This window comes from Channa argus, chromosome 1 (genome assembly GCF_033026475.1).
Source record: "Channa argus isolate prfri chromosome 1, Channa argus male v1.0, whole genome shotgun sequence".
Taxonomy (NCBI): domain Eukaryota; kingdom Metazoa; phylum Chordata; class Actinopteri; order Anabantiformes; family Channidae; genus Channa; species Channa argus.
This window is the reverse complement of record NC_090197.1, coordinates 51,178,924-51,193,813: the sequence shown is the minus strand read 5'-3', so window position 1 is coordinate 51,193,813 and position 14,890 is coordinate 51,178,924. Positions and strand designations below refer to the sequence as shown.

The following is a 14,890-nucleotide window of genomic DNA, read 5'->3' as shown; positions in this document are numbered from 1 at the left end:
CATTGTCTGTGGACACAGAATAAACTTTACTGGAAAATAAATTTCCCACAGTTTGAGGTGTAAGTTACTGTGTATTTATGATATATTATTAGTTTATTAAGTAACTGATGCTGTGTATATAGAGTTTTATAGCAAGTTAACTTTCAGTCCCTGTTTAAAAAAAGTTATGAACTAATTAAACTGTGATAATCAAAATGTTTATCTATGTTTGAGCCGTTGATTGTGCAGATTCAGTGCAGTGTGTGAGCTGTAAACCACTGTCACATGTAACAAAGTGAACTGTGAAGACAAACCTGTGACAGTCACATAAAAGAACATGACACATGTAGGACAAACAAAGAGACGCGTCTTTAGGTTTTTGGTGTCAAATTCACAATTAGCATCCACCACTTATCCACCCTGGACAGGTCTCCAGTCTGTCTCAGGGCCAACACAGAGAGACATACACAGACAGACACCTAGGGACAATTTCCCTAACATGCATGTCTTTGGACTGTGGGAGGAAACTCGCACAAACACAGGGACAACATGCAAACTCCACACAGAGAGACTGCAGCTGGTCAGGGATTTGATCCAAGGACCTTCTAGCTGTGAAGCAACAGCATTAACCGCTCCACCACTGCTGCCTTCACAAATATAGGTTTTAAATTATTTGGAAATAATTTCGTCGTGATTGTATTTACGTTTTACAGCATCCCAACTTTTCTGAAAACAGGTTATTGATGGAGAAAAACACATAATCCTTTTTTATTCTAAAGCTCTGATAATGTCTTGTGTTTATGTCTGTTTATTACAAGTGTTAATGATAAAAAACACTTTTGTTTCCACAGACACAAACCAGAGTCTTCAGCATCCAGTCATCTGTCTATGAAGAGTGACCGGTCCAAAGGACATCCTCTAAACTTCAGTCCTGAACCTGAACCCTCAGACACAAAGTAAGAGAGTTTCTACTGTAAACTGACCTGATGAAGATGATTCACTGAGGATGATTTATATTCATGATGCAGAACTATTAGTGCAGATACTGGTTCAGAATAAGATGGATCTTAGTCTGGGTTTTATTTCCACAAACTACTGATGGTGTTTCTGTAGTAAAAAAAGAAAAAAACAGAAATCTACTGATTAGTTAGTTATAGAGAAATGTTTTCACAGAGAGAAGAAAAAGCAGTTTGGAGAAAGATCCAGAACAAGACCTGGACTGCAGACAGACAGTCAGAGCAGCTCTGTACAAAGTAAGACTGAACATCTGTCTGCTGATGTTTCTGAAAACAAGACTTGTTGTTTTATACACAGACATTTGTCGTATTATACAGCATTAACATTTATTTTGTTATTATCATTCATTTGTGTTAAATATTATAATAATCACAAATTCTTAAACATCTTTGTGTTTTCTTCATTGGTAGTTTCTCATCTTTCAGCAGATGTTGGTCTGCAGGAGGTTTTAGATGAACATAAGATCAGTCTGAGGAGGAGATGTGAATGTGTGACTGAAGGAAGTGATGAAACAGGAAGTGGAACCCTCCTCAACAGGATCTACACTGAGCTCTACATCACAGAGGGACAGAGTGAAGAGGTTAATACCCAACATGAGGTGAAGCAGCTTGAGACAGCTTCCAAGATGAAGACCCTCCATGACACTTCAATCAAGGTCCACGACATCTTTAAAGTCTTACCTGACCAACAGAGACACATCAGAGTGGTTCTGACCAACGGTGTCGCTGGTGTTGGAAAAACCTTCTTGGTGCAGAAGTTCAGTCTGGACTGGGCAGAGGACTTGGAAAACCAAGATGTCAGTGTGCTGGTTGTGCTTTCGTTCAGGGAGCTGAACTTGATCAAAGATGAGCAGTACAGTCTTCTCACGCTGCTCCATGTTTTCCATCCAACATTACAGAAGGTCACAGCAGAGCAGCTGGCTGTCTGTAAACTTTTGTTCATCTTTGACGGCCTGGATGAAAGCAGACGTTCACTGGATTTCAACAACAGTGAGGTTGTGTCTGATGTCACACAGAAGTCATCAGTCGACGTGCTGTTGACAAACCTCATCAAGGGGAATCTGCTTCCCTCGGCTCTGGTCTGGATAACTTCCAGACCTGCAGCAGCCAATCAGATCCCTCCTACATGTGTCGACAGGGTAACAGAAGTACGAGGCTTCACTGACGCCCAGAAGGAGGAGTACTTCAGGAGGAGGTTCAGTGATGAAGAGCTGTCCAGCAGAATCATCTCCCACATCAAGACATCCAGGAGCCTTCACGTCATGTGTCACATCCCAGTCTTCAGCTGGATCACTGCTACAGTTGTGGAGCACATGTTGACTACAGAGCAGAGTGGAGAGCTGCCCAAGACCCTGACTGACATGTACTCACATTTCCTGCTGGTTCAAACCAAGAGGAAGAAGAACAAGTATGATGAGGGACATGAGACCAGGCCACAGGAGCTGATGGAGGCTGACAGGGATGTTCTTGTGAAGCTGGGGATGCTGGCGTTTGAACATCTGAAGAAAGGAAACATAATCTTCTACCAAGAAGACCTGGAGCAGTGTGGTCTTGATGTCACAGAGGCCTTGGTGTACTCAGGAGTTTGTACAGAGATCTTCAAAAGAGAGAGTGTGATCTTCCAGAAAACAGTCTACTGCTTTGTTCATCTGAGCATTCAGGAGTTTCTGGCTGCAGTTTACTTCTTCCACTGTTACACCAACAGGGAGACAGAGGTACTGGAGGACTTCCTGGGGAAGAAATACTCATCTCAAAACTCCTCTCCTGAGGTTTTCCTGAAGTCAGCCATGCAGAAATCCCTCCAAAGTAAAAATGGTCACCTGGACCTGTTTGTCCGCTTCCTTCATGGTCTCTCTCTGGAGTCCAACCAGAGACTCTTAGAAGGTCTGCTGGGTCAGACAGAGAACAGTCCAGAAATCATCCAGAGAGTCATAAACAACTTGAAGAAAAAGCAAACTAGTAGTTCTCCTGACAGAAGCATCAACATCTTCCACTGTCTGATGGAGATGAAGGACCACTCAGTACATCAGCAGATCCAAGAGTTCCTGAAGTCAGAGAACAGATCAGAGAAGAAACTCCCTGTGATCCACTGCTCAGCTCTGGCCTACATGCTGCAGATGTCAGAGGAGGTTCTGGATGAGTTGGACCTGAAGAAGTACAACACATCAGAGGAGGGACGACTGAGACTGATCCCAGCTGTGAGGAACTGCAGAAAGGCTCAGTAAGTCCAGATGTGATCAATCACACTTAACACACATAAAAGATGTTTGAACCCCCGAAACCAAGCTGAAGTGAAGAGAGCTACAGTAAAGGTCTGACAGAGCATCACCAGGGAAGAAACCCGGCATCTTGTGATGTTCATAGTTCCAGATTTCAGCGAGTTTTTGACTCAGAAAGATTTGGAACAAATTTTAAAACAGAGAGTTGAACTTTATTGTTCTTAATATTTGTGAGCCACTAAAATTGGGGGTCTGTGAATAAAAGTGTGTGTAGTTCCTCCACTGTTCATCTAATGTTTTGGAGCAAAGCCTTAAATGAAAGCTGACAGTCTCCACTTTAAGCACATTTTGATGGTTTCACTTCAAATCCACTGTGGTGGGACAGAGACAGAACCATGAAATCTGTGTCCCTGTTCAGATACTTATGGACCTGACTGTGTGTGTGTGTGTGTTTGTGTCTCCGTGATGTAGAAAAGTGTTATAGAAGATAAGTTCAGATCATTTAGCTGCTGCCTCCATCTCATTCTGCTTTGTGATCAAAATAAAGAAAGTCTAAACTTTATAGTAGATTTTTAATTATACTTATAAATTACATATTCATATTATTTCTCATTATCTGTTATCACAGACTTTCTGGCTGCAAACTCTCAGAGACTCACTGTGAAGTTTTGGCCTCAGCTCTGAAGTCCAGCCCCTCCCATCTGAGAGAACTGGACCTGAATGGAAACTGGGACTTGCAGGATTCAGGAGTGAAGCTGATTTGTTCTGGCCTGAAGAATCCAAACTGTCTCCTGGAGACTCTGAGGTCAGTTTTCCATCTTAAATCCATAAGTGAATGTTCAGGTTTCGTTTGGTTCATTAGTTTCTACGTTTGTCTGAGCACAAATGTGAAAACCATTTCCTCAGGTCAAATCCCTCAACACTATGTGGGACTTTAAGTTGAGTCCACATAGAGAAGTGAAATAAGTCCAGACTGGCTGATGGGAGATGTCTCCATGTTTGCAGACTGTACTTGAAGGAAAGTGGTGCTGAGGAGGAACAGGCTGACGGTCTGATTGGGCCTTGGACTAGTACCTTGTCTGCACTAGTAGTGGACCATGAACTTAAGGAAAGCCGAGTTTTTCTCAAGTGTTAAAGAGCGAAAAGTGTGAAGATGAAACTTGAAAAAATCCTTTTTCAGAAATCTGACCCTGCAGACATGTTTGTACAGAAAGGTGCTAGGTTCCATTTAGGATCAGAGAAGAGAACATCCATCTGACTTTCAGAGGAACCTGAACTCAGTGTGATCATTTATTTCACAATACTGGTCATTTATGAAATTTTAAAGAAAACTTCAGTCAAGATTCAGTCTTTTGAATAAACATGTCTGATTTTATATGTTATAACTGTCATTTTATGAATCAGTGCTGACATGAATAGGTGTATGAATGTTGTGCTGACATTTGGATGATGTCTGTAGAAGTCTGACATTCTGATGATCCACAATAACACAAGGACAAAGTCACTCTAACACCATTGATTAGGACAAATCTGATTGATTACTAATGATTTGATCGACATCTTTGATTCTTTATTCAGATTGAGTCACTGCAGTTTGTCAAAGATCAGCTGTGATTCTCTGGTCTCAGCTCTGAAGTCCAACCCCTCCCATCTGAAAGAACTGGACCTGAGCTTCAACAAGCTGCAGGATTCAGTAGTGAAGCTGCTGTGTGGTTTTCTGGAGAGTCCACACTGTAGACTGGAGACTCTGAGGTCAGACACCATTTTTTCAGTGAGAGATACTGTTGGAGATCTTTTTTTAGTTGACAACTGTAGTTAGTTAATTAAAATCAAAAGTGTCTTTTTTAAAATAATATCAGTTTACAGTTACTGAATATTGTAGTAAGTTTTTAGTCTGTCATATGTGATTTGATGTTTGTCTTCTAATTCCAGTGGTGAGTGAGGTGAGCAGCATGTTCTGAATCAGTGCTGACATGAATAGGTGTATGAATGTTGTGCTGACATTCTGATGATCCACAATAACACAAGGACAAAGTTACTCTAACACCATTGATTAGGACATATCTGATTGATTACTAATGATTTGATCGACATCTTTGATTCTTTATTCAGATTAAGTTCCTGCGATTTGTCAGAGATCAGCTGTGATTCTCTGGTCTCAGCTCTGAAGTCCAACCCCTCCCATCTGAGACAACTGGACCTGAGTGAAAACAACCTGCAGGATTCAGCAGTGAAGCTACTGTGTGGTTTTCTGGAGAGTCCACACTGTAGACTGGAGACTCTGAGGTCAGACAACATTTTTTAGTTGTGTGCTGAGATTAATATGATGTGAAAGTTGTGGTGACACTAAACTACAGACAGGTTCATGTTTCTGAGGTAAAATCACATTCAAACTGTTCAGTGGCTGAAAGTAAGTTTTGAAAGTGTCGACTCTGATTTGAAAGTAGAAAAATCTGATGTGAAGATGACATTTGATTGTCAGACTTAGAATTGAAGACACTTGTATAAAGCAGCAACAGAGAATCAGCTTGGAGCAAATAGAAGGAGGAGAGAAGAATCAGCAGGTTAAGAACAGGACACACAGCACTAAATAGTTGACTGAAGCTAATGAAGAAGCATCCAACTGTGTCAAGAAGCAGAGACAGTTGATCCTGTTTGATTTGAGTGGAATAAATGTAGAGAGGAGCAGCAGAGTGGGATTGGAAGGTGCAGAGAAAAGGAAAGAAATCCTCCAAACATTCCACAGCTACTATCAAGTGCAACAGGAGATGATTGACAGCTTTACATCATATGGGAAATATTTTGCATGTGTGAAGACATGTGAGAGACACATGAGAGAGCAGGGAGGACAAATGTGTGTTGAGGACAACCAACATGTTGCTGGAGACAAACTGGATCTTTTTCCAATCACTACATTGTCTGATCACATGAAGCCAAATCCAGGTGAATGACAGCAGCTGTGCTGTGAGATCCACCTTAGAGACATTTCAAATGTGTGAGGACACAGTTCCTCCTGTCTGTCTCTGTCCAGTGTTTGAAGACAGACACAGAAAAACCTTAGTTCGAAGGTTTGATCATTAAGAGCAGACAAGAGGTTGAAGTTTGTGTTTAGCAGAGTTTAGACACTAACATTTCACTAATGATCAGATTGTTGCTTCTGTCTTCACAAAGACAAAATGGACTGTCCAAATGAAGAAGAAGACAGACACAGAAATATATTATTGAAGAATCCTGAGAGAAAATCCTAATCTCAGCTCTGATCAGATGATGAAAGATTGATGGTTTCAAACAGGAACTTTGTCTCTAAACTTTCATCTTTGATTCTTTATTCAGATTGAGTTTCTGCAGTTTTTCAGAGATCAGCTGTGATTCTCTGGTCTCAGCTCTGAAGTCCAACCCCTCCCATCTGAGACAACTGGACCTGAGTGACAACAACCTGCAGGATTCAGGAGTGAAGCTGCTGTGTGGTTTTCTGGAGAGTCCACACTGTAGACTGGAGACTCTGAGGTCAGTAGAGGGTTGGAGTCCGTCCATGCTGCTTTCAGCAGTATTGTACTAAACCCAGTTAGTATCAAAGCAAAGATCCAGTTATTTCCTGTAAAGCTCCAACCTTCTCAGTGGCTGCTTTCCTCAGTGAAGCTGTGAGAGGAGAATGGGGACATTTTTTTCTTTAGTTTCAGGTAAATGTATTAATAATAAACCTACATTTATTTAAGACAATAATACCAAACTAAACCAAATACAAAGAAACCTTTTTAAAAAATGTAACAGTAATAAAATCAAACTCTGTTTAGAACAGCAATAAAATCCTTATTAAAATCAATTTACAGTCAGTGAAAAGCTGCATTATAATGGATCTGCAACCTTAAAGAGACACATGTTTAACTCTGCAATGAAACTGTGTTGGTGAATGTGAAAGGGAAGTTCAGTCCAGAGTCTCAGTTCTGGTTCTGAGTTGAACTTCAGCAGCTGAAGTAGATCACAGCATGAGGGAGGCAACATCATAAAGGCTCAAATTGGCCAGTTATGCAGGAGCAAGGCAATGCAGAGCTTTGAATACTTCCAAAAGAATTTCCAACTGAACATGACGAAGTAACGTGTTCACATGTTTTAGATTGGATGAGACCTTTGGCTGCAGAGTCCTGGATAATCCAAAGATGATCAATACATTTTGGGGAATGTCAGACAAATATTGGGTTTTGTTGCATCTAATTATTTTTAGTCATGTGTCATTTTTCTGACAAATTAAACCTTCAGATCTCAAATGCTCATATTTCTCACTAATGTTTGTCAATACATTGTAAAGAATGTTGAGTTCATCTTTGAATTTAAATTCAGATTTATCACAACAATAAACTGAAATAAACTTAACAAAACAATATTCTTTGGATTTAATTCATATCAGTGAGCTGTAATCATTGATGTTCATATAGAATTAGTTGTATTTTTTCACAGAGGTGAATTTTCTTGTTAATTAAGTTGCAAAATGTTTAAAGAACTAAACTGTTGTTTTTCCATGTTTCAGTCCATGAAGTTGAAATTGTTTTTATTTCACATTTCTGCTGAACATTTTCCAAAGTTTTCATGAAATCATCTGTAATTTGGGATTCAAATAGTTTTGTTCTGAATAGTTTAGTAGTAAAATAGTTTTTAGTTTTGCTCATTTTAGAGAAAACACCATTGATTAGGACAAATCTGATTGATTACTAATGATTTGATCTACATCTTTGATTCTTTATTCAGATTGTGGGACTGCAGTTTGTCAGAGATCAGCTGTGACTCTCTGTTCTCAGCTGTGAAGTCCAACCCCTCCCATCTGAGAGAACTGGACCTGAGCTACAACAACCTGCAGGATTCAAGAGTGAAGCTTCTGTCTGATCTTGTGGAGAGTCCACACTGTAGACTGGAGACTCTGAGGTCAGTAGAGGGTTGGAGTCAGTCCATGCTGCTTTCAGCAGTATTGTACTAAACCCAGTTTGTATCAAAGCAAAGATCCAGTATTTCCTGTAAAGCTCCAACCTTCTCAGTGGCTGCTTTCCTCAGTGAAGCTGTGAGAGGAGAATGGGGACAGGCTTCAGGATTGGACAGAAAGACAGAGACAGAGAAAACAGTCAGCCAATCAGATCAGCCAGAAGCTTGTTGTCATCATCTGTTTGAGTTAATGTGAAGATGACTGTTGTTGTTGTCTTCATGTGGACAGGAAATAAAGCTGGATTCCAGCTGACAGCCTCACAACATAAAAAGAGACAGTGGTCCTCATTCATCAAATCTGATCGTTTTCAAAACTAAACTATTGATCAGTTTCATCTTTGTCACAGCTCTAAGATCAGTCTGACTGAAGCCTGCAAATCAAAGAACCATGGTTACATTTAGTAACCAAGTGAGTCTCTGGAAACATCACTGATCTCCTCTGTTCTCTCTCATTCTCTCTACAGGGGGAAGCCGACTCTAATGGACCAGCAAAGAAGATTTGTATCATATCAATGTCTGATGTAACAGTGTCATTAAATGACCAGGATAATGTTTGTCCTGATGATGCAGATGTTGCAGCAGCAGCAGCATGTTGTGTGCAGAGAGGCTCTGACTGGACCATGTTACTGGGAGGTAGAGTGGAGAGGAGAGCTTCATCCAGCAGTGACTGACAGAGGAATCAGAAGAAGTGGAGATGACTCTCAGTGCTGCAGTCTGAACTGCTCTGAGAACAGCTCCACTGTCAGACACAATGTCAAGTCCACCATCATCCCTGTGTGATCCTCTGGATCTGAGAGAGGATCAGCAGTGGATCTGCTCTGCTGCTGCTCTGTCCTTCTACACAGTCTCTGCAGACACACTGAGACTCCTCCACTCCTTCTGCTCCACACTCAACCACCTCCTCCACCTCCACCTGGATTTGACTTTGTCTTTTTTGATTCCTTCAGATCTTAAATTCATATTTCTGTTTAAGTGATGGAGTATTAAAGTAAAATAGTGTAATGTTTCTCTCTGAACTCCTGGTTTTTAGCAACAATAGACAGTTTCTCATTATCTTTATATTAATAACAGATAAATAGCTGATAATAAATGTGATTTTATAATCAGTAAAGTCTCTCAACTGACTGGAAATCGATTATATCTGTTTTTTTTGTTATTACTGTTAAAAATGACATTATCTGGTCTTAGACACATCAAGTCTCTTTTAGGGTTTTATTACCTTAGAAGAGAGAAGAACATCAACAGAGCTTCCAGTGCAGTTCTAAACTTCATACATCACACATTAGTTTTCTAACCTTGTGTTGCTGGACAGAACATTCTCCACCCTCAGGCTACTGCTCTCAGCCCTTTTCTGCTTTTCTAGAAACCTTTTCCCTTTTCAGCACTTTGATAAGCACCTGTGCGCATGAAGTGACTCTGGGTCACTACAGTGTGGGGTGATCTGCTGTTAGACAATAACTGACCTGGGAGCAGTTCTGCAAACACTTCAAGACAAAACATGGATATGAGACAAAGTTTGAACATTTTTCACAATTTACCATTACAACTAGAGAAAACACAAGCATTAGCATTTAATCATACTTGATTTTGCATCACAATTCCCTCCTGAGACATTTAAGATATTCAATATACATCATCATAATGTTGTATTGGAAATTCAGGCTCTGTTTCTGTGTGACAGACATCACTGGGGTACAGAGCTAAGCAGAGATTAGGAGGTTTTCTAAGCATATTTACAATCTGTGAATGGATCAACATCAGGTTCTAAAAGAGGAACATTATTCTTTGCAGATCTTAGATCAACAAGTACCATCTGATGAGTCACAGCACTCTGTGACTCACATAATTAGACCTCTTCCATGTGGCATAAGACAACATCCACAAAATGCAAAAATTACAAGCAGATGTACAGAAATAAGTAGGTAGGACAAACTGTAATGTGAGTCAGTTTTCTGCTAAATGTTTGGGTAGGTTCACCTTATCTAACATGCAGGCTTTCTCAGACAGGCTGCACATCAGAAAGTCATCAATGATTTCAGCTGAAAATCACCTGGACGTCTCAAAAAGTCAATTCAAAAGCCAAATCTTATCCAGGTAACCGCTATTATTTTTAAGGAAAAAGCAAAAAGTAATGGCTGTCAGCGAACATAAGGACAAATAGAAATACATTCTCCAAATCAGCAACCGAGAAATTAGTGGAAGTTAATTGTGGATTTAATACTTCTGGAGCTCTTGGATGAATTTCCATTTTTACTACTTGCAAATCCTGTACAAATCTCCACTTTCCACCATCACGTATCTTTGCTGATAAAGTTTCACAAGACACAATTACAACTGCTTTTCTTATTAATATATTAATATTAATATATATTAACATTACATTTTTTCCCAGGGTTAATGCAGAATTCAGATGTATTAACAAACAGACAGAATGGACGTGTTCATGGGAGGTTGTATGTCAAATGAAAAATCTTAATTGATAAAACATGGTTGACATTCAAGACTTTTGTCCCTCAGTAGATAAATATGAGTGTTTAAAATTAACATCCGTGCAGATTTAGGCCTATTACATCTTCAATAAATTAGAATAAAAATATTGCCATGAATATAAACTGTTATAATTTGAATTCAACAATAATTATTTTAGGATATTTTTTGCATCAACATATGAAAAGATGGAACATTAAGCCAGTTAACTATTTATTATATACTATGAAAACAAACAGGAAGCAAATGGTTTTTTTTTTGTTTTTCTTTCTTAATCAGCAAAAAAACCTTTTTTTTCCAAAAATGTTTTGAATGATGTGAAATCCCACTTTTCTCAGTAGAAAACAATGAATCTGAATCACCCTCTTGGAAATATGAATGAATGAATGGATCATTTTTGTGTTGCTGCCACTACATAAAGAGAGTGTGTATGTTTTATTCTCAGGCAAAACAGAAATAAAAGACTCAACCACGAGCTGCTTCCACTCATGCACAGAAGAACATTTTCCCAATTATCTTCTTCTTTAGCTAATGACAATATAAGAGGAGCAGCATATGAAACATCATAGAAATGTTTAGTTTCTCCTTCAGACAGACAGACAGTGCACATCTGTGATCAGACCAATACAAAAACCCTGCAGTCAATTTCTCAGACTTCACTGAATCCCCTCTTTGTTCATTAGGAACATCAGGGCCATGTGAATCCTGCTGTACAATGTAAATCACCTTCTGACATTAAATCTGTGCACATTGGGGAAAATGGATAATGTGACACTTCCATTCATACACATGTAACAAAGAATCAGGGCCGTGGGTGTTTGCAAATTTTAAATTACTGAACACTTGTATTACTTCTGATGTAGACGTCAGACAGATCCACAAGTTAATCATTAGATATGTCAATTTATGTATTTATATAATCAGCTGACTTCCTGTGTTTAAAGATTTCACAGTAAAAATTGAGTTGGTTTCCTAAATCTCATGTGAGCTGTAAATATCAGAGCAACACAAACAGATCTCAGCGACTGTTTCTGTCCTGTCAGGATTTAGAATGTGACTGCAGAATCTTGAAGTTCCTGTTCCATGTTGTTTGAATGACTAATGTGATTCTGTTAATAAACCTCATCAGCACAGTTTGAAGAAAAGGGAAGTTCCTCCAAAAGAAAACCTGATGAAGTAGTTCAGGACTCAGAGTATTTGTGTAGTTAATGCAGGATTAGATAGATATGAGCTGGCAAACATCAGATAGTTTGGAAATAGTTACTGTACAACACATCGAAAAAGCTCAAGTTAACACAGTGGTGTTGCAGATAAACCTGAGGCTGCGTATTATACAGCATTAACATTTATTTTGTTATTATCATTCATTTGTGTTAAATATTATAATAATCACAAATTCCTAAACATCTTTTTGTGTTTTCTTCATTGGTAGTTTCTGATCTATCAGCAGATGTTGGTCTGCAGGAGGTTTTAGATGAACATAAGATCAGTCTGAGGAGGAGATGTGAATGTGTGACTGAAGGAAGTGATGAAACAGGAAGTGGAACCCTCCTCAACAGGATCTACACTGAGCTCTACATCACAGAGGGACAGAGTGAAGAGGTTAATACCCAACATGAGGTGAGGCAGCTTGAGACAGCTTCCAAGATGAAGACCCTCCATGACACTCCAATCAAGGTCCACGACATCTTTAAAGTCTTACCTGACCAACAGAGACACATCAGAGTGGTTCTGACCAACGGTGTCGCTGGTGTTGGAAAAACCTTCTCGGTGCAGAAGTTCAGTCTGGACTGGGCAGAGGACTTGGAAAACCAAGATGTCAGTGTGCTGGTTCTGCTTTCGTTCAGGGAGCTGAACTTGATCAAAGATGAGCAGTACAGTCTTCTCAAGCTGCTCCATGTTTTCCATCCAACATTACAGAAGGTCACAGCAGAGCAGCTGGCTGTCTGTAAACTTTTGTTCATCTTTGACGGCCTAGATGAAAGCAGACGTTCACTGGATTTCAACAACAGTGAGGTTGTGTCTGATGTCACACAGAAGTCATCAGTCGACGTGCTGCTGACAAACCTCATCAAGGGGAATCTGCTTCCTTCGGCTCTGGTCTGGATAACTTCCAGACCTGCAGCAGCCAATCAGATCCCTCCTACATGTGTCGACAGGGTAACAGAAGTACGAGGCTTCACTGACGCCCAGAAGGAGGAGTACTTCAGGAGGAGGTTCAGTGATGAAGAGCTGTCCAGCAGAATCATCTCCCACATCAAGACATCCAGGAGCCTCCACGTCATGTGTCACATCCCAGTCTTCAGCTGGATCACTGCTACAGTTGTGGAGCACATGTTGACTACAGAGCAGAGTGGAGAGCTGCCCAAGTCCCTGACTGACATGTACTCACATTTCCTGCTGGTTCAAACCAAGAGGAAGAAGAACAAGTATGATGAGGGACATGAGACCAGTCCACAGGAGCTGACGGAGGCTGACAGGGATGTTCTTGTGAAGCTGGGGAGGCTGGCGTTTGAACATCTGAAGAAAGGAAACATCATGTTCTACCAAGAAGACCTGGAGCAGTGTGGTCTTGATGTCACAGAGGCCTTGGTGTACTCAGGAGTTTCTACAGAGATCTTCAAAAGAGAGAGTGTGATCTTCCAGAAAACAGTCTACTGCTTTGTTCATCTGAGCATTCAAGAGTTTCTGGCTGCAGTTTACTTCTTCCACTGTTACACCAACTGGGAGACAAAGGTACTGGAGGACTTCCTGGGGAAGAAATACTCATCTCACAACCCATCTCTTGAGGTTTTCCTAAAGTCAGCCATGCAGAAATCCCTCCAAAGTCAAAATGGTCACCTGGACCTGTTTGTCCGCTTCCTTCATGGTCTCTCTCTGGAGTTCAACCAGAGACTCTTAGAAGGTCTGCTGGGTCAGACAGAGAACAGTCCAGAAATCATCCAGAGAGTCATAAAGAACCTGAAGAAAAAGCAAACTAAAAGTTCTCCTGACAGAAGTATCAACATCTTCCACTGTCTGATGGAGATGAAGGACCACTCAGTACATCAGCAGATCCAAGAGTTCCTGAAGTCAGAGAACAGATCAGAGAAGAAACTCCCTGTGATCCACTGCTCAGCTCTGGCCTACATGCTGCAGATGTCAGAGGAGGTTCTGGATGAGTTGGACCTGAAGAAGTACAACACATCAGAGGAGGGACGATTTAGACTGATCCCAGCTGTGAGGAACTGCAGAAAGGCTCAGTAAGTCCAGATGTGATCAATCCCACTTAACACACATAAAAGATGTTTGAACCCCCGAAACCAAGCTGAAGTGAAGAGAGCTGTAGTAAAGGTCTGGCAGAGCATCACCAGGGAAGAAACCCGGCATCTTGTGATGTTCATAGTTCCAGTTTTCAGCGAGTTTTTGACTCAGAAAGATTTGGAACAAATATTAAAACAGAGAGTTGAACTTTATTGTTCTTAATAGTTGTGAGCCACTAAAATTGGGGGTCTGTCAATAAAAGTGTGTGTAGTTCCTCCACTGTTCATCTAATGTTTTGGAGCAAAGCCTTAAATGAAAGCTGACAGTCTCCACTTTAAGCACATTTTGATGGTTTCACTTCAAATCCACTGTGGTGGGACAGAGAACCAGAACCATGAAATCTGTGTCCCTGTTCAAATACTTATGGACCTGACTGTGTGTGTGTGTGTGTGTTTGTGTCTCCGTGATGTAGAAAAGTGTTATAGAAGATAAGTTCAGACCATTTAGCTTCTGCCTCCATCTCATTCTGCTTTGTGATCAAAATAAAGAAAGTCTAAACTTTATAGTAGATTTTTAATTATACTTATAAATTACATATTCATATTATTTCTCATTATCTGTTATCACAGACTTCGTGGCTGCAAACTCTCAGAGACTCACTGTGAAGTTTTGGCCTCAGCTCTGAAGTCCAGCCCCTCCCATCTGAGAGAACTGGACCTGAGTGAAAACAAGCTGCAGGATTCAGGAGTGAAGCTGATTTGTTCTGGCCTGAAGAATCCAAACTGTCTCCTGGAGACTCTGAGGTCAGTTTTCCATCTTAAATCCATAAGTGAATGTTCAGGTTTCGTTTGGTTCATTAGTTTCTACGTTTGTCTGAGCACAAATGTGAAAACCATTTCCTCAGGTCAAATCCCTCAACACTATGTGGGACTTTAAGTTGAGTCCACATAGAGAAGTGAAATAAGTCCAGACTGG

General features: G+C 40.3%; 1 protein-coding gene across 5 annotated transcripts in view; it reads left to right on the top strand.

The window, feature by feature from the left end:
• Positions 1 to 14,890, top strand: part of LOC137098440 (NACHT, LRR and PYD domains-containing protein 12-like) — a 254,566-nt gene that overhangs the window by 200,795 nt on the left and 38,881 nt on the right. For 4 of the 5 annotated variants that reach the window (XM_067474676.1, XM_067474706.1, XM_067474744.1 and 1 more), the window contains one exon: positions 5,327 to 5,500. In XM_067474676.1, coding sequence (XP_067330777.1) covers positions 5,327 to 5,500 — 174 coding nt within the window. Of the gene's footprint in view, positions 1 to 5,326; positions 5,501 to 6,547; positions 6,722 to 14,890 lie in introns of all 5 variants that reach the window. The other variant, XM_067474683.1, reaches the window with a different exon arrangement.